Here is a 27,144-nt window from a genome sequence, read left to right as displayed (position 1 = left end):
GGTACCGTTGGAGCTGGTTTTGAATGGGCCCAACGTTTGCTATTTTGACATTCTTCACACGACTTTATGTATGTTTCGACATCTTGGTCACAGCCTGGCAAATGGTATTTGGTCAAAATGGACTGACGGGTGGCATCCCGACCAAAGTGGCACCCACCTGCTTTTGAATCATGGTAAGCATACAGCAGGGATTTCCTGTCAGAAATAGGAACTGCCAGTTGTGTAACCAATGGGTGACGGCCGTTCTTGTGTCCTCTATGCTTTGGCAGGTAGAAATGATACAAGATGCCATCACATAGATCATACTCCTGTGAGAGACCTTGGCGACCTTTGACTTGAGAATCAGTGTAATGAGAGGGAATCTCACCATTCTCTAGAAAGTCAATGATAGGCTTGAAATCTGCTGAACATCGCTGTCTCGCTGCAAGTTTGTTTTCTCGAATATCAGTTCCAATAGTTTGAACTCTTGGTCCTGATGAAATCTCATCTTGACAATAGAATTACACATACAGATCTATCGACGATGCTGAAGAAGGTGTTATAGCCTTCTGACCAGATAAATGAGGGTTTTCTGAAGTTGAACATTCGGGAGATATCCCAGATAGGCAAGTGGAGAGGTTACTGGATCGGGAGTAAGCTCAAAAGTTACTCCAGCCAGATTCTAACACCAGTTGTCAACGCGTATGTTGACGGGGAAATAAGCTCAGATTGAAGACGAAGAAAACTTTGAGTCCAAACTTCTTAAGTCGGCGGGCAGTGGGGTGGCCTAGTGGTTAAAGCGTTCGCTCGTCACCCAAGACCTGGGTTCGATTCCCCACATGGGCACAATGTGTGAAGCCCATTTCTGGTGTCCCCTGCCGTGATATTGCTGGAATATTGCTAAAAGCGGCGTAAAACCATACTCACTCACTGACTCTTTAGTCGGCAATAAAACAAACAAATACAGTTACTTATAGAACTATGTCGAGCGGAGATTCCAACTCAACAATTACTAGTGAAGTCCAGCAAGTAGGCATATCCTACTCGCGGCTGTACATACAGGTGCTGTCGGCATACCAGACTAACTAACAGTAAGCTACTATTTTTTAACATTGCGTTGTCCAGAGTGCTTTTAAGTCACTCTGTGACACAATTATAGTATTTAATCTGCTTTAGGCTTATTGAGTCCCTTTCTTATGCTCCAACATTTACGACATAAGAATATGACCCCACTAACTAAGAGGAAATCAAAGACAAAAATTATCAGCCACACATCTGCATAGATGCTGCTTAGAAAGTCCAGTTCAGGAGGTCTCATATGATCACCGCCATATTTAATCACATGCTCAACAGCAGATGCTGCACGTTGTGAGGGAGTTTCCGACCTATCACGCATTATAGCAGACATGGTCTTCATATTCTGTTCTATAGTCTTGTTGCCAAGAACAGCCTGAACCGTTTGAAATATTTCCTCAGTAGTTCCCTGGAGAATATTAACCGATGACCCAACTCCATACTTCATTACCTTAATTCCTGTTGAAACAGCATCGGTTCCGAAAGGAGTACAAATAATAGGAACGGCATGGTATATTCCCTCCCATAAACTGTTTTTTCCGCAATGGGAGACAAAGAGTTTCACGTTAGGATGGCCAAGCACATCATTCTGTGGTATCCACTTCATGGTTTTGATATTTCCCTTAAGCTCCTCGTTATTGTGCTTGAATAAAATACGCTGTTCCAATCGGGCCATAGCATTCATCATCCGTTCAACCACATGCTGAGGCACATGCTTCAAAACACTACCAAAAGTCACAAGGATGACCCCATCCCTGGCACCTTCAATATATTTCCTCAGATCCTCTGGTAATGGGTTCGAGGGAGAAGCTGTGAGGCCACCTACTTGTAAGAAATTTGGGAACAGTGCTTTTGGGTAGTCTATGAAATAATCTGAGTTTTCTAGAAAAAGAACAGAATCTTTAATCAAATTCCTTGTATCGACTGTTTTCAGTTTTTCGCTGTAGCTTGAGAGATCTAGGGAGGGAATTATGGCGTATTTGATGAGAGGGTTAAGAAAGTAGGTTATTGTGTTGATAAAGCGTTCAAGAAATGTCATGTCATTAGAATACGGCAAAAACAGGCTCGGAAATAATATTGTTTGTAGTGGCATCATAGCATCCTGCGGATCAATGAATGAACCAATAGCTGCATAAGGGATTCCAAGATAAACAGGAATGGAAAAGATACACCCTGTCATCGGTAGTCCTTCTACCACAGCAAGATCATACTTTTCCTCCTGAAGCTCGTTCAGAACGTTTTGGTCGGAAAAGGCAGTGTGACAAAGATTAGTTATCACTGGCTTTACCATGAATATAAGCATCTTTAGAAGACCTGTGCCGTCCATCATCACCTTTTCATTCTGTTCGAAGAAGGTATTGTGTTTCTGTATCACGTCTGGATCTAGAGCAGGTGAAAGGGTCTTGAACTTTGACTTGAACTTGCTAAGGTCCCACCTATTAATACATGCTTTGGCGTCAAATAGGTGTGCAAACAATGTTACATCATGACCTCGTTTTAAGAGTTCCTTACCAACGGCAAGAGTCTCAAGACAATGACTTACAGCTGGACCAGGTATCAACAAAACTTTGGCTGCGGAAGCACAGGTCACGATGGCCAATATGGAAGTAAGAGTCACGCTCATGTTGTCCAGCATGTCCTGCAAAGATACAACAAATACAACAGGGAAACTAACATTTGAGATCGTTTCCGATATTCTGAGAATTACATTTTGAAGAGGATGCTACGAACAACCTCAACAAAATCGTATCTGCTGAAGCGCAAAAGAAACGTCACCGCGTGGAAATGATAAATGACAGTTTTCCATTGATAATCAAGGCATTTTGGGTGGTATTTCTTTTTGACATTGGTCTATGTCAAATTTTTTTGTTAAAGGCCGAAATGTGACTCAATATGGATATAATGGGCCGTAAAACACGCAGCTTAACAAACGGCCATGGTACAAAGATTCGAGCGCATAAACAGAAGATCCTGATATGGATAAGTCACATGTAAACGATTAGTGGCTACCTAGATTATGCCCCAGTGTCCCAATTTGTACCCCATCCCATTATTCGTGAAACTTTCTGAAGTGATTAAATGGATCAGGCTTGGTGACTTGCTTCAGGGTCACCGTATCACTTGATTGGCTGGTCCAGACTGGACTATTTACAGGCAGCTGTCATAACGCTGAAAGACTGCTTAGTGCAGCCTTAATCAACAAACAAACAAATCATTACCAATATCCAGGGCTATTTTGTTTTGTCTCTTCAAACACAGGAGTCCATGAGTGGATAAACAGCACTTTATTCCTGACATAACAAATATAGCAACCTAATGATAATAGGACAGCAATGGCCAGACAGCATCTTGAAGGATCAAGGAAGCAACTTGCCAAGCTGCTGTCCGAGGGTCAGAATTCAAACTGACAAACAGATTGCATTCTATCTTTAACCCTCAGCCGAAACACTATCAGACTGCCACGTATCGTGTTACGTTACATGTATGAGCACCTTATTCACAACGTTAAGCTTCAGTGGCCAAACAGCCACACTCAGACTTTAATGATAGGCAGCGGACCCGCACATGTCTCTGTGGTGAGGCCATGGTAATTAACCGAGACACCAGTGTCTCTAGACATAAGGTGAGGAATTGTCCAATGGTCGTAATTTCCAGACAGTGGTTAGTTGCAGGAGTTAGAATTGCGGGTATTTCAAATGAAATGCTTGTACCTTTCCCTCACTAAATATTTAGTCTCTTATCAGCGCAAGATACTGAGACCGTGACAGACAGTACACATACAAAGCCCTGGACTGGTACCTAACAAACTGATTCCGAGACTAACAGCGCAGCATACTAAGTCGCTGACTGGCAGTGCAACATACTGAGAACCTGACAGACAGTGCAACATACCGAGAACCTGACTGACAGTGCAAAATACTCAGCCCCTGAATTACAGCGCAGCATACTGAGACCCTAACTGACAACGCAACATACTGAGCGCCTACCTGACAGGGCAACATACTGAGCCCCCTGACTGACAGCGCAGCATACTGACCCCTGATTGACAGCGCAGCATACTAAGCCCCTGGCTGACAGTGCAACATACTGTGTCCCTGACTGGCAGTGCTACATATTGAGCCCCTAACTGAAAGCGCAGCATACTGAGCCCTTACCTGACAGTGCAACATACTGAGCCTCTGACTTACAGTGCAACATACTGAACCCCTGACAACGCAACATACTGAGCCTGCAATTGACAGTGCAACATACTGAGCCCCTAACTGACAATGCAACATACTGAGTCCTGACTAACACTGCAACCTACTGAGCCCCTGAATGACAGTACAACATACTGAGCCCCTGACTGACAGTGCAACATGCTGAGCCCCTGACTGACAGCACAGCATACTGACCCCTTACTGACAGCGCAGCATACTGACCCCTGACTGACAGTGCAACATTCTGAGCCCCTAACTGACAGTGCAACATACTGAGCCCCTGCCTGACAGTGCAACATACAAAGCCCATGACTGACAGTGCAACATACTGAGCCCATGACTGAAAGCACCGCATACTGACCCCTTACTGACAGCGCAGCATACTGAGCCCCTGACTGACAGTGCAACATACTGAGTACCTGCCTGACAGTGCAACATACAAAGCCCCTGACGGACAGTGCAACATACTGAGCCCATGACTGAAAGCACCGCATACTGACCCCTTACTGACAGCGCAGCATACTGAGCCCCTGACTGACAGTGCAACATACTGAGTACCTGCCGGACAGTGCAACATACAAAGCCCCTGACGGACAGTGCAACATACTGAGCCCATGACTGAAAGCACCGCATACTGACCCCTTACTGACAGCGCAGCATACTGACCCCTGACGGACAGTGAAACATACTGACTCCCTAACGCACAGTGCAAAATACTGAGCCCCTGACAACGCACTTGATTTACAGTGCAACATACTAACCCCTGACTGAGCCCCTAACTGACAGCACAGCATACTGACCCCTTACTGACAGCGCAGCATACTGACCCCTGACTGACAGTGCAACATACTGAGCCCCTGACTGACAGCACAGCATACTGACCCCTTACTGACAGCGCAGCATACTGACCCCTGACTGACAGTGAACATACTCAATATGTCGCACTGTCAGTTAAGAGCTCAATATGTTGAACTGTCAGTTAGGGGCTTAGTATGTTGCACTGTCAATCAAGTTCTCAGTATGTTGCACACTCAGCCAGGGCTCAGTGTGCTGCACTGTCAGTTTGTTGCTCAGTATGTTGGACTGTCAGTTTGTTGCTCAGTATGTTGGACTGTCAGTTTGTTGCTCAGTATGTTGGACTGTCAGTTTGTTGCTCAGTATATTGCACGGTAAGTAGGGGCTCAGTATGTTGCACTGTCAGTCAGGGCTCAGTATGCTGGAATGTCAGTTTGTTGCTCAGTATGTTGCACGGTAAGTAGGGGCTCAGTATGTTGCACTGTCAGCCAGGGCTCAGTATGCTGGAATGTCAGTTTGTTGCTCAGTATGCTGCACTGTCTGTCATGTACTCAGTATGTAAGTTCGGGGCTCAATATGTTGCATGTTGCACTGTCAGTCGGGTACTCAAAATGATGCATTATAAGTCAGGGCTCAGTATGTTGCACTGTCAGTTTGGGACTTAGTATGTTGCTTTGTCAGTAAGGGGCTCAGTATGTTGCACTGTCAGTCAGTGCTCAGTATGTTGCGTTGTCAATCAGGGGTCAGTATGTTGCACTGTAAATCAGGGGCTGAGTATGTTGCGTTGTCAGGGGCTCAGTATGTTGCTCTGTCAGTTAAGGGGTCAGTATGTTGCACTGTCAGTTAGGGGTCAGTATGTTGCACTGTCAGTCAGGGGTAAGTATGCTGCGCTGTCCGTCAGGGGTCAATACGCTGTGCTGTAAGTCAGGGTCTCAGTATGTTGCACTGTCAGTTAGGGACTCAGTTTGTTGCACTGTCAGTTAGGTACTCAGTATGTTGCATTGTAAGTCAGGTACTCAGTATGCTGCATTATCAGTAAGGGCTCAGTATGTTGCGTTGCCCTTAACTGACAGTGCAACATACTGACACCCTAACTGACAGTGCAACATACTGAGCCCCTGACTGAAAGCGCAGTATATGGAGCTCCTAACTGACAGCACAACATACTGAATACTTGACTGACAACGCAACACACTGAGTACTTGACTGAAAGTGCAACATATCGAGCTCCCAACTGACAGCGCAACACACTGAGCCCCTGACAGAAAACGCAGTATATGGAGCTCCTAACTGACAGCGCAGCATACTGAATACTTGACTGACAACGCAACACACTGATTACTTGACTGAAAGTGCAACATATTGAGCTCCCAACTGACAGCACAACATACTGAGCCCCAAACTGACAAAGGAAAGTACTTAGCCCCTTTCATACAAAGCAACATACTGACCCCAGACTGACAGTGCAACATACTTAGCCCTTGATTGACAGTGCAATATACTGAACCCTTGATTGACAGTGCAACATACTGAGCCCTTGATTGACAGCGGAACATACTGACCCCTAACTGACAGTGCAACATATTAAGCCCCTAGCTGACAGTGCAACATACTGAGCGCCTGACAACGCAACATCCTGTGCCCTTAACTGACAGTGCAACATACTGACTACTTGACGGACAACGCAACACATTGAGCCCTTAACTGACAGGGCAACATATTGACCCCCTGACTTACAACGCAACGTACTGAGCCCCTGACTAACAGTGCAACATAATGGGCCCCTAAATGACAGCAGAGCATACTGACCCCTGACTGACAGCGCAGCATACTGACCCCTGACTGACAGCGCAGCATACTGACCCCTAACTGACAGTGCAACATATTAAGCCCCTAGCTGACAGTGCAACATACTGAGCGCCTGACAACGCAACATCCTGTGCCCTTAACTGACAGTGCAACATACTGACTACTTGAAGGACAACGCAACACACTGAGTGCTTGACTGACAGTGCAACATACTGAGCCCCTAACTGACAGCACACCATACTGAGCCCTTAACTGACAGTGCAACATACTGAGCCCCTGACTTACAACGCAACGTACTGAGCCCCTGACTAACAGTGCAGCATAATGGGCCCCTAAATGACAGTGCAACATATTGAGTCCCTGACTTACAACGCAACATACTGAGCCCCTAAATGACAGCAGAGCATAATGACCCCTGACTGACAGCGCAGGATACTGACCCCTGACTGACAACGCAACATACTGAGCCCCTAACTGACAACGCAACTTACTGAGCCCCTGACTGACAGCGCAGCATACTGAGCCCCAGCTTACAGTGCAACATACTGACCCCTGACTGACAGTGCAGCATACGGAGCCCTTGATTGAGAGTGCAACATACTAAGGCCCTACTTACAGTGCAACATACTGACCCCTAACTGACAGTGCATCATACTGAGTACCTGACTGACAGTACAACATACTGAGCCCCTGATTGATAACGCAACATACTGAGCCACTGACTGACAGTGCAAAATAATGAGCCCCTAACTGACAACGCAACATACTGAGCCCCTAACTGACAACGCAACATACTGAGCCCCTGACTGACAGCGCAGCATACTGATCCCCTACTTACAGTGTAACATACTGACCCCTGACTGACAGTGCAGCATACTGAGACCTTTATTGACAATGCAACATACTGAACCCCTAACTAACAATGCAACATACTGAGCCCCTAACAATGCAACATACTGAGTCCCTGACTGACAGTGTAACATACCGAGTACCTGTCTGACAGTACAACAGACTGAGCCCCTGATTGATAACGCAACATAGTGAGCCCCTGACTGACAGTACAACATACTGAGTACTTAAATGACTGTACAACATATAGAGCCCCTAACTGACAGAGCAGCATACTGAGCCTCTGACTTATAGCAGTGCAACACACTGACCCCCAAACTGACAGTGCAATATACTGAGACTTAAATTATTGGATGCTGTGGTACTTCTAATACTGTCACAACGTTGCGAGATCTGAGTATTTAAAAATATAGAATAATGTTCTTTTAAAATGTTTAAACATAATTGAATTTTCAGCCTTACCTTACTAAACTCACGAAACAATAATTGATTAGCAATGGTTACGCACTTCAAATCTCTGTCCTCTCACATAAGCCATCCACCGCCGGCGGCCTGTCATGTACACAGATACTGACCTCGATTATTCAGGGTGAATAGGGGGTCGAACTAAACGCGGTTTGTACATATAGTAACCTGGATTTATTACTTGCCCGTGAAGAGGTCACCCGTTTGATAAACATACAGCTGTGTTTATGTACTCTCGGAACACATTTCACGAACAAATATTGAAAGCTCTCAACATCCAATGGCTTATTCAACGACATCGCGTGTAGAGTTGATAGATCACTGAGAGGAGCTTATGCACACTCGATGACCCCAGCAACCTTGTTGCTAGGCTGGCGTCACATGGCATTGTTTCGCCAATGGATCTTGCAACAAAATTCCACAAATTACGTCATCGGGTATTGTGACGTTACTGTAAACTTTGAGGTGCAAGGGTCTGTTCCACAGGGCGATCGTTTTGAAGCGTAACGACAGTGGTTAGTCTAAGTTAAAGTATGAGTTGCGATAGTCTTAGCCCTACGATAATTTTGTGAATTCTAAAGGTGGACCGTTGTATGGTATTAAATTCATACGTTTCAACTTTTGACGTGTTTGAAGTGTTATTCTGTTAAACTCAATTGGACTATGCCGTGGATCGTGTAGGTGTCAGCCTATTCATACTCAACAGTATAATTAAATAAACGTTATAAATGGCAAGTAGTGAATAAAATACTAAACTCGCTCCCGTGTAAAACCAATGTTATGAAACTCGTTTCATAAAATTGGTATTACACTGGAGCTCGTTTAGTATTCTATTTTTATTTGTAACACGACGGGTATGTCTGACCGTCTGTGGCGGCTCATAACAGCATGACTCCGCACAATTGCCAATACATATGCAGCAGGTGTTCAAAGCTATTGATACTGACATATATACCTACAACGTGCTCACTGGCGAATCAAGAGGTGAGGGGGTCATGTAGATGTTCTATCTACAAACACACCCTAACTGTGCGCCCAAGTTCCCTGTGCAGTGCTATCGAGAATTTATTAGATTAACACCTGCCTCACAATTAGATAAATCAACTGTAGGTTATAATCCCACTGTTACACATTGAAAGATCGTCAACTCACATACCTTTGTACCAACAGCGATCAAATAGACTGCATTCTCTGACTGGCGCTGTGAAGGGACAGGGACAAGGGCGATAACTTTATCCCAAGCAAAAAATCACCAGTATCAAAACTCAACTTGATATTCGTATTGCTAGCCCCTGCAAAATATGTCCTTTTCCAACTTTTAGTTGTAACTACAACGAGGTAATGTTTCAGATCTGAAGTCTGTGGATATGAACTGATTAGTATATTGGTTATCATATGCTCATTTATTATTTCATATGCACACAAAATGACAGTTGACTTTGCTTTGACACAAATTGTTTTAGAAATATATTTTTTGTTACTGATACCCTGACGGTTTAATTTTCTGTTCTTTTATGTTTTCCAGTGTCCATCTGTGTCACTTATGCCCAAGTGAGTAAGTGAATTGGGTTTAACGCCGCTTTTAACAGTATTCCAGTTATGTCACGGCGTGTCATCTTAATCTGGGATGAAAGCCCGAAGTGATGTAGTTCTCAGACGTTTACCACTTCGGTGAATCCCATGAGCACGGGTATGGTGCTGACAAACCTAGAAACATAATCGGGGCGAACCGGGATTCGAACCCACCATCATAGGTTCTGACGTGACCAAAGGACACAACTCTGCACAGCGAATCGCGGCGCCTTAGACGACTGGGCCACCCGTGACCCCACTTATGCCCAAGACTCTCCATCAGCCAATGGCATCTCATGACCATATGACAATAGTGTGTCCGCCCAAAGAGATCAAGAAAACCGGTTCTCTACTTGCTTATTTTCTGCCCCCGTCTTGGACTTGATACGGACGGAATACGAATTTATCTGAGTGTTTACATTCGACACTCCTAACACAAGAGCAAGTTATCGTTGAGTTGTTGTCTTAAAAATAACTGTATTTGTTATTGCTCATAAGTGTATTGTGGAAGGAAGGCACAAAGTGATGGAACTGAAAGTAACTGTATGATAGTAACAGTGGTGGTGGCAGCAGGTTTTTCAATCTTTATAGCAACCCCTTTCATTCCCTTTGACTGGGCATTAGCGCATGTCATGCCGTTGTACAAGAAGTAAGACAAATCCCTTCCCTTGAATTATAGCTTTATTACATGGTAATGATATGATCAGATTACTAATTTCTTGCCCATGTTTGGTAAGGAGGGATGCACAGCTCTGTTGAGAGGGGGTTCAAGTGTTGAATATAGGTTCAACATTACTTTTAGAAACAAAATACTCATAAAGAAATTCAGCCTTGTCGGTGTCTTTAAACGCTAAAGGTTTGTCCGAGCTTGTATCCGTATAAAGCTGGGGGATACATGTTGTCATTCCTCCATCGTTTAAATGTATCTCAATAATTTCCAAGTAATTAATATTTTTTACTTGATCGATATGTATCTAGTAATCCATTTATATCTGAAAAACAACTTTCTTTTGCAACCTTTTTCATATAATTAAACTAGTTTTTTATGGATATATTTTTATAATTCGTTATATGACTAATATTACCGGTACTTATGACCTTTTATCTGTGACGGTCTCATAATAGACGCTGATCTTTATCAACCCAGGGTTGTCACATAGTCGAACAGTTATTGTTTCATTTGGAACGTGGTCAGCCATGGTACATTTAATACTCGAATGAAACAAATCACGTCATTAACATCGCCCTATGCAGCAAACTGTCTATTCCAGTTAATGTTCGTCATGAGATACGTAGTTAGGTTTATGCAAATCACCATATTATGTAAATGTTATGTGTTTTGAAAGATACACAGTGCAGCGAACCCTTCTTTGTTTTGTGATCAGATATATTTGTGCAAGATTGATAACACCTGTAAGGGTACAGTTATAAGCATTACTTATTAAGATAGGGTCTATCAAGGCCGGCGTGTTTGATGTCAATTCGTGTAGGTTCCGTGCTCATATTTCTCCAATGTTTACTGGTGATGATATCACGCAAGCGGTGGACAGTGTTACTCAACAAATCCGGATTTACGTCCCGAAACATCACGTGAGCTTTCTAGTGACTCAAGTGCCTCCTTTGTGCCAGAAGTTGGATGGACATCAGGAGGAAGCAGGAAGCGACGTGAAGTGACATTTACAAACAAACAGTTGATTAAGCAAAGAACGGAATATAACACATGGCCAGTGGTACAACGTTTACCCGAGATAAAACTGGAGATATTCCAATTTTGATTAAAAATATAGCGTTTTAGGTGTGAAGGAACACATCTGTTATAGAAAAAGCCGATCACTGCCCTGTTATGAGTTACTATGTCAGTCATGTCTCAGTTATGGGAGGATGAAAACAGGAAGGGAAGTCACTTGAGTATATTCCAAATAACATCACTATTCTTATTTTTGTTTGATGAGTACTTTTGATTTTCAGGTGGAGACTTTGTATATATCATGAACCAAAGCGTTTTGAGTGTCTCATAGTAGTGTGCACGGACAGTAATTAATTCATGGTAAATATGTGTGGATTGTTTTCAAAGTCAAAGTATCCAAGGTAGATTGTGGTTGTGTTGACAATGAAATGATTGTTTTAGCAATAGAAGTATACAAATCTACAAAACAATACATTGTGGTGCAATATGGATATGTGCAGTTGATATTCGGGCCACCCAGGCTGATATCGATATCCCATTGAAAATGCATTGACAAGCCTTATAATCCGTACCAGATGTGTGATGCGGGTCAGGTTATTACAGGTTCTGTGGTGTAACCGTCTCTGTATTGGCTATATCGCACATGCAAAATGACTCGTATCACCTATGATAGGTATAGAATAAATGCTTGTAACATGTCCGTTACAAGGACTGTCACTTAGCATAATGTACAATGTGTGTGTTCTCCGTATAGAGTAGGAATACCGGGTATAGGGATTTTTGAATTGATACAGTCAAATCAATTATATTTGGGCAATATCATTTACAGTTTCAATGCGAATTATGTCGCCGCCGTTGCAAATACCCGTCAATCATTTTGACAAGTTCGTGACTGTAACGTGTCAGGTCTTCAATTATGAATGTTCTGTTCGTATTGCCCATTCAGCATACCCTTTGCAGCTCCCCTCATACAATACCAGAGTCAACCTCTATAGTGTTGGATATGAGGTGAATTTGATGAAAATATGAGTCTTACCCGTGAGGAGTTTGCTTATAAAGTGGGAACGATTGACATCGCTATGTTGTATCTTTAGTCATGTTCTTATCACTAGTAATACTCATCTGAGCGAGTTACGCCTAGTATACGGATCGAAGCCATCAACTTCCAGGAAGGCAATGCATGACTGCACATAGCCAAGCTCACACATAACTTCCTGAACAACGCAAATATTCACGTTTTACCCTGGCCGGTAAGTTCTCCTGATATGAACCCCATTAAACATTTATGGGATTACCTTGACAGACAGATCAAAGGACGAGCAGAGGCACCAGCCAACAGTCAACAACTTGGACAATGTCTCATTGAGGAATGGCAGCGGAGTATCACCAACGTCATCTGACGTTTGACGTAATCGGTGAGTGTTCAGGAGAGCATTGATGCATAAGGTGGACATACTCGGTATTAAGTTGGTTTGGAACGTGCTTTCATAGATTCTAAAGTCATGTTGAACAAGTGGGCATTTTTTACCCCAATGTGTCTTTTTGTCTCCGTCAGTCGTACAGGTTATGTTTGGATAATATGAACAGGTCTACACATTATGTTAAAACACAACTTTACACATGCTTTGGTTTTGTTCGTAGTCTCTCAAACCCTTGGTATACTTTGTTTAGGACAATAGTTTATCATTCTGCTTTGGGCTTACTGGATCCTTTTCTTATGCGCCAACATTTACGACATATGAATATGACCCCACTAACTAAGAGGAAATCAAAGACAAAAATGATCAGCCACACATCTGCATAGAAGCTGCTTAGAATGTCCACTTCAGGAGGTCTCATATGATCACCGCCATATTTAATCACATGCTCAATGCTCATCCGTTCAACCACACGCTGAGGCACATGCTTCAAAACACTACCAAAAGTCACAAGGATGACCCCACCCCTGGCAACATCAATATATTTCCTCAGATCCTCTGGTAATGGGTTCGAGGGAGAAGCTGTGAGGCCTCCTATTTGTAAGAAATCTGGGAACAGTGCTTTTGGGTAGTCTATGAAATAATCTGAGTTTTCTAGAAAAAGAACAGAATCTTTAATCAAATTCCTTGTATCGACTGTTTTCAGTTTTTCTCTGTAGCTTGAGAGATCTAGGGAGGGAATTATGGCGTATTTGATGAGAGGGTTAAGAAAGTAGGTTATTGCGTTCAAGAAATGTCATGTCATTAGAATACGGCAAAAAAAGGCTTGGAAATAATATTGTTTGTAGTGGCATCATAGCATCCTGCGGATCAATGAATGAACCAATAGCTGCATAAGAGATTCCAAGATAAACAGGAATGGAAAAGATACACCCTGTCATCGGTAGTCCTTCTACCACAGCAAGATCATACTTATCCTCCTGAAGCTCGTTCAGAACGTTTTGGTCGGAAAAGGCAGAATGACAAAGATTAGTTATCACTGGCTTTACCATGAATATAAGCATCTTTAGAAGACCTGTGCCGTCCATCATCACCTTTTCATTCTGTTCAAAGAAGGTATTGTGTTTCTGTATCACGTCTGGATCTAGAACAGGTGAAAGGGTCTTGAACTTTGACTTGAACTTGCTAAGGTCCCACCTATTAATACATGCTTTGGCGTCAAACAGGTGTGCAAACAATGTTACATCATGACCTCGTTTTAAGAGTTCCTTACCAACGGCAAGAGTCTCAAGACAATGACTTACAGCTGGACCAGGTATCAACACAACTTTGCCTGCGGAAGCACAGGTCACGATGGCCAATATGGAAGTAAGAGTCACCATCATGTTGTCCAGCATGTCCTGCAAAGATACAACAAACACAACCGTTGTTTCAAGGAACATGTGAGATCTATTCAGCATTGTCAGATATGAGAACTACACTTGTAGAGTATGCATGCTACGAACAACATCAAGGTTTCTGACAATAAAATCATATCTGCTGAAAAGATGCACATACAGGAATACAAATAGCACACCTACATCACTAACATATCTCTCTGTTGACAGGATGTTACCACAGCGGTTAGCCTAAAACGTCTATGTGTAAATCTGTCCGCTCTTTTTCATCAATATTCTCATAGCTGTTATATACGGTGGCCCATAAGGGACATGGCGTCTGTTTTTCAAAATTTTGATATTTCACTTTCTGTTATCGTAACCTTTTGCAAATTAACACGATTTGTCATACAAATATGTGATAAATCATGTGTAAAGTAGATATTGAATCGCTGAAAAGTGAAGCGAAAATGTCAAAAACTAAAATGAAAATGTCAAAAACTAAAATGAAAATTCAGAAAAGTATTTCCGCCGCGGTAATAATATTTCCACAGCGATGAAAACTATTTACACCGCGGTGATAATATTTCCACCGCGGTAGAAAGTCACGTGAGATGAAAAGTCTCGTTTTGATACCCGGCAGCCATTCGTAATTCATCTGCTCTACTGGTTGCAGCGGCCAATTATGAAGCTGATTGTTGATGAGGTAGGGTAGTTGACATCTTTCCTTGACCACAGTATAATGCATGATTGACCTGAGTGACATGAAAGGTATTCAAATGAAATGAAACTTTGTATTTTTCAAAAAGATTTTGACGGGGAACATACAAATGAGACTGATATTGTATTTGTTTAGGTTTTAGAGGTAATATATGATTTGATATCCATGAAGGGAGTCATTAATTTCTTATCTGCAATTCGTCTTGTGTTTGTACATGTAGCACAGTGCAGGCACATATGCAAAACTGTAGTTTTAAGTAAAAAATAATAAACAATGCTTGTTTTATGAGTGTGATTCGCCATGTTTCAGAGGGGAATCAAGGCTGCAATTCTCCGACATATTGATGTTCGACACTGCATCTGACTCCATACAAACTTGTGGATTTGATACAAACTCACGACTTGAGTTTCTGCCAGATTCACCAGACATGAGATATCCAACGGCCAATACCTGCAGCTGCATTTTAAGATTGCCTGTTACCTACGATTAATACAGCGAATTCAAAGAAATCTTTGAGTTTGCAGTGTTCAATGCTGTTGGGTTTGGCATTGCGTGATAACCTTTGACAGTTGTTATCCATAAAACACCTATAGTATGAGGAAGACTTTCCTATTTGATCAGCATTTTCTGCCTAAAGAAAAAGTACAGATTGTTTTGTTAAAACTACCATTACCAATGCGGTGTCTGGGAGTTTGTACACAAAGGCGCGCGCCTTAAAATAGTGTTAAATGAACAACAACAAAAACAATATCATAAAAAATAGTTTATATGAGACCAGTGCCAGTCTAACTCGCACTCGCCAGTCTTCTCCATAAGAGTAAAGATGGGACATTTCTCTGCCGGTATGCTCCCTTGAGACCCGCCAAGAGTTTTTCAAAGTGTAAATTGCAATACATAGAACAGCTTTAAAACTATTCTTTGGACGTCCATTGATGCACATAGGATAGACAACGTGGAAGACTGACAAATGCATATGTATGAATGCTATTTCATTTAACAAAGCTGTATAGAAATGTTTCATAAAAAATTCAATGGATGCTCCCGAGTGCTTAGACGGCAGTGACGTCAGTGGTGAGGCGATGTATTTGTTCATTGGTAGGTAACAGAATCCAGTCATTGCGGAAAATATATACTGCGTGTCGTCTACAATAGCAGACGCGTGATAGCGAAATACCCATCATAAGAGATATATTACATCTTAATAGAAAGCTACATTATAATCTCATTCTTTAATCACCATGATTTAAGGTGGCAGTCATTTCACCATTCTGCTGACTGCAAAAGCAGACGACATGCAGGTTGGCATTTTCCGCAATGATTGGATTCTATTAACTACCAATGAACAAATACATCTGCTTACAAGTCTTCACCACTGACGTCACTGCCGTCTGAGCACTCGGGAACATCGACTGAGATTTTTTTATAAATCATTTCTAAACAGCGTTGTTAAATGAAAATACATGTATACATATTAATTTGTCCGTCGACCATGTTGTCTATCCTATGTGCATCAATGGACGTCCAAAGCAAGTTACGCTTTGAAACATCTTAGCGGGTCTCAAGTGAGCATACCGGCAGAGGTGTCCAGAGGTGTCCGATCTTTATTCTTATGTAGAAGACGGGCGAGTGCGAGCTAGACTAACACGGGTCTCTTATAAAATATATTTTTACTATGTCGGGTTTTTTGTTTGCCTTTTAGGTTTTAACACTATTTTAACGCCGCGCACCAGTGACTGTGCAGTACATTTTAAATGGTTGCTGATTCACTGTGTTTCTTTGGTTTATCAGACAAGGCTCTGGGCAATCTATTTATTTATTTGTTATATCTACTTCAGTGACTTATATGAATACTTTGGTTAAACAATACTTATTTCTGCAGTATTGAGATTATTGACATTTTACATTGTTTTCATATCTCATGAAGGAATCCAAATGTAAAGAAAGTGAAATACTGGTGAGTTTTTCAAAAGGAATATTAGTTTTCGTAAAACGTTGGTCGCCAAGTCTTGGATCAAAATTTATGTTATAAATTTTACGTTTTTAAGTTCTTCACCGACAGAAATGAATTAATTTTGCGAGAAAACTGAATCCCCATTTACTATTCATTGATGTACTTCCACCTTCAGTGAATTTAACATTCATTCTTCACTAAGTGGAGATTTGCTGAATTTTGTACAACTTTATGAACAAGTACAAATTTAGATATGTATACCAGATGTGGTTAAATCAGAATATTCACGAAAACATTATTTTATACATTATTTGATTTCAAATAATACTTGAAATACAGTCAATAACTGCATTGTCCCTCGCCTATATACATCAAAACTTTCAAACTATATTTCACATTTTCCCAATACGCATATAATGTTCTATGTTATTTGTTAATAGAATTGACATAGAAACTGTATTTGAACAATATTACATCAGTATTGTCAGTTGTCTTTGACTGAGAACATTTATGAATCTGTCCCAATAGAATCTGTCATCAGATACGTTAAACACTTTTGAAATCGTTGTTATAATATTTGAATTGAACTCTTTACACAGTTAAATAATGCATAAACACGGGTATTTACTGTTTATCAAACAGCAAACTACAGCTTTGACATGTCTTCAAGTAAGAATGTTACAATTAAAACTCTTCTTTTTTTATTATCTTTGTTACATTCGTTTTTCATCATGCAGATATGTTAAACACACCAATACGGATTGTGAAACTCCTAAACCAGTTACCGATTCAATACTTTCTGACAGAATGAACAGCGAGATAAGGGTGTGGTGTATGTCCAGGAGATGTATAGTGGATTAAGGGCAATATATGTCGTTCTTTTGTTTATTTATAGCATCAGATACGTGAACTGTATATATTTTATTCAGATTTTTATGAGAAAAACCTGCTCATTTGACCAAAGAGTCAGGCCACTTTCAGTCTCAGCACATGTCTTTGAGCACAATTTTTTAAACAAATCCTATAAATATTCCATATTGTTCGGTAAGTAATATTTTAAACTCGACGTGACAATATTGATGGCAATATTAGCTTAGGTTTAAGATTATGAACGGATCCTATATTGTATTATTACGAGCGTGTGTATACCACAAACACTGAATCTTGCAGGTAACGTATCTGATGATAATTTAACGTATCTGATTTATATATGTCTGTTTCTAAAACATATGTTGCTAAAAAGTATTATATCTATGATATAACTGTTGGGTCGATCACATAGTGTATTGAGATAGTTTTGATGGAAACATACTGTAACGTTTGTGAGTTTAAAAAAAAATATTATTTTTATGAAGTTTCAACAAAAAAAGAACAGAGCATCAGATACATTAACGACGAACAGTGGTTTCAAACTCTGTTCTTTTTTAGCTTTCTGCTAAAACCCAATATTTCCTCTTTTTGGCAAAATCTTTATTATCAAATTGATCGTCAGGTGTACATTTAATGTAGTAATTAAATTCAGAACAAATATAAAACTGTTTGACACAAGTAAACAGTGTCATGGTGAAATTCGCATCATGAGATTTTCAGAAATCATGATACATGCAATTAATTGTGTTAAGTGCAGTAAGGAAAGTTTTTGTCTGGGTACATTTATTGGCCATTTTGAGACATTTCTGGCATAAAAACTTACAGAGAATAAAAAATACAAGTGTTTTTAATTGAACCTTTGTTTTACCCGAAGTGCCCTCTCCCTTTTAATTAGAGGCTTCTTTTCTTGAGTCAACAGTTTTTTGACATAACGACGGCAAAGTCAGCGTGACAGTGTGAAATCCTGCAACAGTTATACAGTACAGTGAAAACCGCGAATATCGGCTGGCACTGGCGAAACAAGGGCAAGATGCACAAGGTGCCATGGTGCAACGTCATCAGTTTGTTTTGAGTGTATTATAGTTAATGAAATGAGTTAACACATATGGAGGTCATATTTACTTCATAATACAACAATTTGGTTATCGGTTGAAGTAGTTTGACTATTTCAACACATTGAAAGGATTTTGATCAACTAGTTAACACTGTGTGTGAATATAACTTGGAAAAAGATTCACCAGTTGGGATGTCAGGGACTATTTGATAATCGGCAACGTTCGTGACAGGCCAAGGTCAGGACGACCTCGCGTTACAACGCCTGGGCAAGATCGCTACAACCGGGTACGACACCTGCGGGACCGTTTCATCACGGCGACGTCAACAGTCTCACAAACACCGGGACTGCGTCCAGGAGAGCAGCCGGTATTCTAACCAGGAGACCTGTGTGGCGTAACATCCTGACGCCGCATCACCTCCGTGAACGTCTGCAGTGGTGTCGTTGGAGAGTCACATGGCCTCAAGCAAGATGGACACGTGTTCTGTTCACAGACGAGTCCCGTTTTCTGCTGAGACGTGCTGCCCGTGTGTACCGACGTCGTAACGAACGTTACGCTGAAAATTGCGTTCAGCAAGTGGATCGTTTTGTCGGGTTGAAGCGTCATGGTGTTGGGAGGCATTCATCACGGAGGTGAGAGTGGATGGTGCTCTTAATGGTCTATGCTACCGAGACGAGATCCTGTAGCGCCACATTGTCCCCTCCCTCAACGTAAATGGCGGCACCTTTCAGCAGGACAACGCCAGACCCCACGTCGCACATGTTTGCACAGAGTATCTGCGTCAGAACAACATGCCTACGCCACCCTGGCCTGCCCGCTCGCCAGACTTGTCCCCTATTGAACATCTGTGACGCTAGAGCAGAAGTGGCAGAACATCCCCCGGGCAAGTATTCGGACTTTGATTGCGCCTATGGGCAGTCGCTCCTCTGAGGTGATAGCAGCTCGAGGAGGTCATAATCGTTAGTGACTTTCCACCTACCCCGGACGACTTTGCACCTGTTTTTGTTCAGTGCATATTATACAGCAATAATTTAGCTATACATTTCACTATTTATAATATTTATGAAATATAAACTCGAAAAATAAACTCAGTTGCAATCCTGATGTATAGTTTCTTTTTTTGAAGAGTATATATGCATGTTGCTTTTAATCTGAAATGCGATATTTATTGTTGGTATGAAAAGGGTTATTACAGAGGAATGTAGCAGCAATTTATCCAGGTTTTCCATTCATTTAATATGTGCTGTACAACAAACTACATTGTAAGACTCGTTGACTTGGTTGATGCATGTCATCGTGTGCCAATTGCATGGATCGCTGGTCATGATGTAAATCACTGGATTGTCTGGTCCAAACTCGATTATTTACTGACCGCCGTCATATAGCTGGAATAGTGAGGCGTTAAACAACAAACAAACGAACATTGTAAGACAAAGAGTTAATTGATGAAAGGGATAATTCCAGACAGTGATCAAATTTCCTGGAATACTCCAAATACATTCTGGGCCTGAGATATTCTGGTTACCTTCTGTAGTGAAATGCAAATGGTCAAAGATCAGTCAGAACTTGTTTTTGTGACAAAAATGATATATTGTTTAAAACTATTTATAAGTAAGTATTCGACAGTTTATCTGAGATGTTTATCTGAATTCTAAATACTTCAATCAATTACTTGATATTTGCGTTTGTATAGTCACATTACGATTAGATTCTATTGGCGAGTCTGAAAATCAGTGTGTACAAGTTTAAAAATACATAACCAATGATCTTACCAAAAAAACTGAAGTGTTGTATTTTTTCGCGTTCCAGAAAATGGGATCCTTAAAATCCTATGTGTGTGTAGAACATGATCAAACATACCGCAACTGGCTATCAAAGATGGAGTACGGCAGTTAATGGTTGTTGTTAAAATACAAGTCGAGCCTCAGACAGCCTGAGCCCCAGAGGGAAAGTACTAAATACTACTTTCAAATCAATGGCCTATTCAAATCATAGACTCGACTGACATGTCATGAAGGTGATACTTCATATGAACTGAAGATCCTGACTCGGAGCGGCTACCTTTATTAATGCCACCAAAATAGGTCGAGTTATATAAATTGAGTCATGACATTTTGGAGTATATCAAACAGTTTATTCTCATTGGAAGTAGTGTGCTGGTACTATCAAAGTAAACAAACATTCATGAGTTCTAACCTTCGACGTAACACTATCAATATACAACACATTACTCAGTTTTGATCTTCCTGTCACTCTTTCCCTTGCAAGAACACTTCCAGTTATAACCGAAAATCACAGCACTAGAAACCCATACATGACCATTGATGTAACAAATAATGCAAACTGGGGGGGGGGGGGGGGGGGGGGCAACTTGTCATAAAGCAGCTACTGCTTGTTCTCCATGCTTTCTCACGTAGGAGGTTTGACATCTTCTTAATGTTCTGGCTGATAACTGTGTTTTCAAGAACGTGGCTTATTGTCAGCAGTATGTATCATCAAAGATTTCGATCCTAGATCCTTGTCACCATGTCGTAAAACCGAGCTAATTACAGTCTAGTGATCTTAGTGTTACCTTACTTATCTCTGTCTCGGCTTCAGTTCTCTAAACATTGTGATTGATCGCTACAGAATTTCTTATCTGTAAATTTCATTCTTATGCATTTTAATGTTATGCTGTTTATATATGCTGTTGTTTTGATGTATGTTATCTCCTAAGTGTGTGAAAGCATATTCGCATATTGAAGGTGTTTAGTAACTTTAATTTTCAGGCATTTATAAATTTTAATTTTATAAATTTCATTTATAGTCATTTTTGTCACCTTACTAATTGTACGTATCTGGTTTCAATGTTTAATAGTATCTTTAGGTAGTCCTATATTTACCTACATCTCCAATTTTGGTTTAGTACTTAGTTTGCTATTCAGGTTTGTCCTACTTCAGACAATACAATTCTGTTCGCTCCTCTGTGCCCATTTCTCCGCATCAAGCCAAGCCTCGTTATTCACTCATTGGAGAGTGCAAGATTCAACGGCTAGGTGTTTAGTGTCAGGTGTTTGTTGGTCGCAGCCGGTTTAATCAGCTGTCTATGTGCCTTGCTGATGTCAGAGTCTTGTCAGAGTATTGCTTTTGCCATCTTTAGTAAAAGCTGCAATCCGGTTTCATTGTTAACGGTCCTGCATATTCGTTTAGGTTCATCGTTTATTTATCAGCGATTTTTGTCTGTGACGATCTAGGCACTTTCAGATTGTCTCAAGCTAATTATTAAGTAGGTGATAGTAATAAATAGAGGATATTTAATGTGTTTTCTCTAATACCACTTTTATCTCATCGAGTGAAGTGGGGAGAGTCTAACATTTTCACGAGTGACGCAAAATCTTTTGACAGTGCAACATACTGATCCCCGTACTTACCACACAACATACTGAAGCCCTTACTTACAACACAGCTGGATGACAGTGCAACATACTCTGCCCACCACTAACAGTGCAACATACTGAGCCCACCACTGACAGTGCAACATACTGAGCCCACCACTGACAGTGCAACATACTGAGCCCACCACTGACAGTGCAACATACTGAGCCCACCACTGACAGTGCAACATACTGAGCCCACCACTGACAGTGCAACATACTGAGCTCTTACTTGAAAGTGCAACATTCTCAAACCCTAACTGACAGTGCAACATACTGAGCCCACCACTGACAGTGCAACATACTGAGCCCACCACTGGCAGTGCAACATACTGAGCCCACCACTGACAGTGCAACATACTGAGCCCCTGGCTGGCAGTGCAACATACTGAGCCCACCACTAACAGTGCAACATACTCTGCCAACCACTAACAGTGCATCATACTGAGCCCACCACTGACACTACAACATACTGAGTCCACCAGTAAGAGTGCAACATACTGAGCCCACCACTGACAGTGCAACATACTGAGCCCCTGGCTGGCAGTGCAACATACTGAGCCCACCACTGACAATGCAACATACTGAGCCCACCAATAACAGTGCAACATACTGAGCTCACCACTGACAGTGCAACATACTGAGCTCTTGCTTGAAAGTGCAACATTCTCAAACCCTAACTGACAGTGCAACATACTGAGCCCACCACTAACAGTGCAACATACTGAGCCCACCACTGACAATGCATCATACTGAGCCCACCACTAACAGTGCAACATACTCTGCCCACCACTGACAGTGCAACATACTGAGCCCAACACTGACAGTGCAACATACTCTGCCCACCACTGAATGTGCAACATACTGAACCCACCACTAACAATGTAACATACTGAGCACATAACTGACAGTGCAACATACTCAGTCCACCACTAACAGTGCAACATACTGAGCCCACCACTGACAGTGCAACATACTGAGCCAACCACTAACAGTGCAACATACTGAACCCCACCACTGACAGTGCAACATACTGAACCCAAATCTGACAATGCATCATACTGAGCCCCTGGCTGGCAGAGCAGCATACTGAGCCCCGGGCTCGCAGTGCAACATACTGAGCCAACCACTGACAGTACAACATACTGAGCCAACCACTGACAGTGCAACATACTGAGCCCCTGGCTGGCAGTGCAACACACTGAGCCCACCACTGACAGTGCAACATACTGAGCCCCTGGCTGGCAGTGCAGCATACTGAACCCACCACTAACAATGTAACATACTGAGCCCACCACTGACAGTGCAACATACTGAGCCCACCACTGACAGTGCAACATACTGAGCCCACCACTGACAGTGCAACATACTGAGCCCACCACTGACAATGCATCATACTGAGCCCACCACTGACAGTGCAGCAAACTGAGCCCACCACTGACAGTGCAACATACTGAGCACATAACTGACAGTGCAACATACTGAGCCCACCACTGACAGTGCAACATACTGAGCCCACCACTGACAGTGCAACATACTGAGACCAACAGTGACAGTGCAATATACTCAGCCCCTGGCTGGTAGTGCATCATACTGAGCCCACCACTGACAGTGCAACATACTGAGCCCACCACTGACAGTGCAAAATACTGAGACCCTGGCTGAGAGTGGATCACGCTGAGCATGTAACTGACAGAACACATGCAGAGACCCTTTCTTAGAGCAAACATGAGGAACAACTGACTTACAAAGGGACTAGCTACTACATCGTAAGTGGGTAAAATGTAAATATTGATAATATTTGTCAGCTTTGTGTGGGAGAAAGCCTTATGGTAATTATTCCATCGCCACAACAACAGCAGGTATTGGCAGCTGCGGCAAAATGTTAAACCACAAGTCGTCCATTTCTTTACTCTAATTCTCCGTTGCAGAACAAGTGTTAACAAGAGTTTGCCACAAACGTAGCTATATCCCCCGCCCCTGTTGCAGAATGTATGACATAATTAAATCTAAACAAACCCAAACCTTTTTTGACCGAGGTGGAACTTGTCATGGAACTTGTAAAAAAAGAGTTTGGAACCTAATTCCATCTTGTTGCCATGAAAACTTAAATATTAAAAATTTCTAAAATTTCTAAATATACATCTAAAAAGTGTCAGTGTCTTATGAGAACGGAGAAATATGTTTGAAAAATAAGTTGAATAATCGAATTTTATCACCACCTGTGTCATTTCTACAGGTTCACTAATTGTTTTGTTCTGCACTCGACTTGTGCTTGACGCGGACATGGTACGAATTTAACTGAGCGTCGATCAATCGTTAAACATTATTCTACATGTAACTGCGCATGAGCTTTTTTGTGGAAGAAAAGCACATAGTAATGGTGAAAACCACAAATAAAAGTGTGTTTTTCAACTCGGGCAACCCGTGACTCATATCATGAGTAAGGACCCAGGTTGTGCACAGTTGTTGACCCCAACACTGAGGGTGGAGATGGGCCACTGACACACGCGGTGTTGTTAAGGTAACAAGATGAATTGATACAATACTGCTTTGTTAGAACTGATACAGATTAGGGCTACGACGTACACATTTATTGACCTTTGATATTTTATAGAGAGTGACGCGGATTCTAACAGAATTGCTGGTACACCAGGCGAGTTTACCACTAGGCTCCCTCCCCACAATCCCATTACAACTTTGCAAGTGTACATGCTGTTTGTTGTTTAACACCGTAAGTAATCGAGTCAAATCAAGACAAGACAAACCGGTGATTGATACTAGGAGCAACGCCCCGTGCCGTCAGGGTACGATGACAACTAAGTCACCGAGCCTGACCACCGAATCCACTCAGTTTCCTCGTACCACAAGAAAAGGTTATTGAAGCTCAAAGCAATTAAATATGTGTAAGTTCAAACTCGCGAGAAACCTATGATTGTGGGTTTGAATCCCGGTTCGCACCGATTATGTTTCTAGGTATGTCAGCACCATATCCGTGCTCGTGGGTTTCACCGAAGTGGTAAACGTCCGAGGCCTGTATCACTTCGAGATTTCCTTCAACATTGAGCTGACACGCCGTGGTGTAACTGATATAATGTTAAAAGCAACGTAAAACCCACCTCACTCACTCACGATAACCCACACGTCAAAATTACAACTTAATGCGACACTATTTGAGTTTGGTTGTGTGATATTGACAGCTTTAACTGCTTTCATGTTGATATCAGTATATTTACAGTTTTATCTGGACAGATTTTAGAGGTGTTAAACAATTTTATAAACTCTAGCAATTTTAAGTTGATTCCTACATTTACATAGGATATACAATTTACAAACATCGTTAAAATATGTACATTTAAAAATGTAATACTTTTCATCACCAACACCTTTCATTTTTCACAAAACTTACAAATATGATCACTTATTGGAGTCTTGGTCACAGTGGTTACAGGATGTTCAAAAGAGGAGTAATTTAAGAGCTAAAAGAAAGGAACATTTAATAAATACTATTCAAGATTCTTGTCAATTATGATGATTAGATATGTTGAACATTAAGATGAATCTGAAGTACCGCGTTCCAATTTTGCCGATGAATATCATGTAGTTTGCGTGAAAGGGTTACGTTTTACCAGGGAGATGATATTTAACTCTGTGACAGCCAAACATAGCTCATGCCAGCTTGGTCTAACATATTTTGAATAAAAATGAGCCATTTGTAAATATTACCATTGGTATTTGTACCTTTATACCAGGACATGTATTTAATATGGGACAGTTTTCTCTATTTTCAGATAAAAACTTTCGTCCAAAATGTGATCTTTCTTATCTGAATATCTATAAAAAGGGGAGTTCTATCCAGCGCAGCATAAAGCATAAAAGGTGGTGTTCCTTTTTTAACTGGGATAAGTTTTCTTATATAATATATGTGGACTTTTTAAAAAAAAAAAAATTTCAAAACCCAAAACTTCCCCCTGTGGTTTCAGCATAGCATCAAATAAATAAAGTTGACATTTATGTGAAAGGTTACATATGCGTGGTTTTTGTGGAGTGAGTGAGTATGTTTTTACGCCGCTTTTAGCAATATTCCAGCAATATCACGGCGGGGGACACCAGAAATGGGCTTCACACATTGTACTCATGTCGGGAATCGAACCCGGGTCTTCGGCGTGACGAGCTAACGCTTTAACCACTAGGCTACCCGACCGCCCCTGATTTTCGTGGAACAAAGCACATGCGTAAAATAGCGTGATCACACAGATGTATCTACTGATTTAGTGAAATTTATTGTTTTTTCTGATAATGAATCCCAAGATACTTATACCCATCAACGAATTCCAGATTAGTTACATTCAAGACTTATATGCTTTCTTTTGAGAGATGCATTACCCCCAAAAATATTGCTTTTGTTTTATTAGTATTTATATTTAGTTTCAATATTTGTACAATATCAGTGAAAACAACCAAAAGAAGTTTGTAATGTTTTCTTGAAAAGGCTAGAAGGACTGCGTTATCTGGATGTAACAGTGCAGTAGAATTAGCGAAAGATCATTAGAGGATGCATCCAATTGTAGACCAACGCAATTATGTTCAGTGAATTTAGTTAAAGCATATTTTATTCACAAATAGAAAAGGATTAGGAACGAGTTATCCACGGACACTCAAAGATAAAGCATCGTCAGAATGTCGATTTTTAAGTCACATGGCCAAAAACTCCAGCACTGAAGCTTATTTCAGATCAAGAGCGGAGAATGGTATGGCGTCGGATTTTTAAGTCACATGGCCAAAAACTCAAGCACTGAAGCTTATTTCAGATCAAGAGCGGAGAATGGTATGGCGTCGGATACGTTAGAGGGGTTGATGTGTTTAATATTCTGAAGAATACACCTAGCTCACGAGCCCACTCTATTAAT

The 27,144-nt window shown here is 41.4% G+C and overlaps 1 protein-coding gene and 1 pseudogene across 2 annotated transcripts; both read right to left on the bottom strand.

The window, feature by feature from the left end:
* Positions 1–495: 495 nt before the first annotated feature.
* Positions 496–8,265, bottom strand: LOC139444033 (UDP-glucuronosyltransferase 3A1-like). Of its 2 annotated transcripts, none has more exons than XM_071224937.1 (2): positions 8,215–8,265; positions 496–2,692 (listed from the first exon to the last, which is right to left on the bottom strand). In XM_071224937.1, exons 1-2 carry the CDS (start codon positions 8,263–8,265, stop codon positions 1,142–1,144), a joined length of 1,602 nt encoding a protein of 533 aa, XP_071081038.1. In that variant the 3' UTR covers positions 496–1,141. The 2 variants fall into 2 exon arrangements, with proteins under 2 accessions (XP_071081038.1, XP_071081037.1); XM_071224936.1 differs by having other exon boundaries at positions 8,169–8,250.
* Positions 8,266–12,548: 4,283 nt separating this feature from the next.
* LOC139443587 (UDP-glucuronosyltransferase 3A1-like) lies at positions 12,549–19,582 on the bottom strand (annotated as a pseudogene).
* Positions 19,583–27,144: the final 7,562 nt, after the last annotated feature.

The sequence above is a fragment of the Haliotis cracherodii genome, unplaced genomic scaffold (assembly GCF_022045235.1).
Source record: "Haliotis cracherodii isolate W230 unplaced genomic scaffold, xgHalCrac1.p SCAF_5, whole genome shotgun sequence".
Classification (NCBI taxonomy): domain Eukaryota; kingdom Metazoa; phylum Mollusca; class Gastropoda; order Lepetellida; family Haliotidae; genus Haliotis; species Haliotis cracherodii.
The sequence above is the reverse complement of the archived record's forward strand: the minus strand, read 5'-3'. Positions and strand labels throughout refer to the sequence as shown.

Excerpts from the sequence above, each read along its gene's own strand:
- LOC139444033 (XM_071224937.1), bottom strand. The coding sequence starts at position 8,265 with ATGACAGGCCGCCGGCGGTGGATGGCTTATGTGAGAGGACAGAGATTT. Across the intron at positions 2,693-8,214 it reads TGAGAGGACAGAGATTTGAA|GACATGCTGGACAACATGAG; the intron begins GTGCGTAACCAT and ends GTATCTTTGCAG.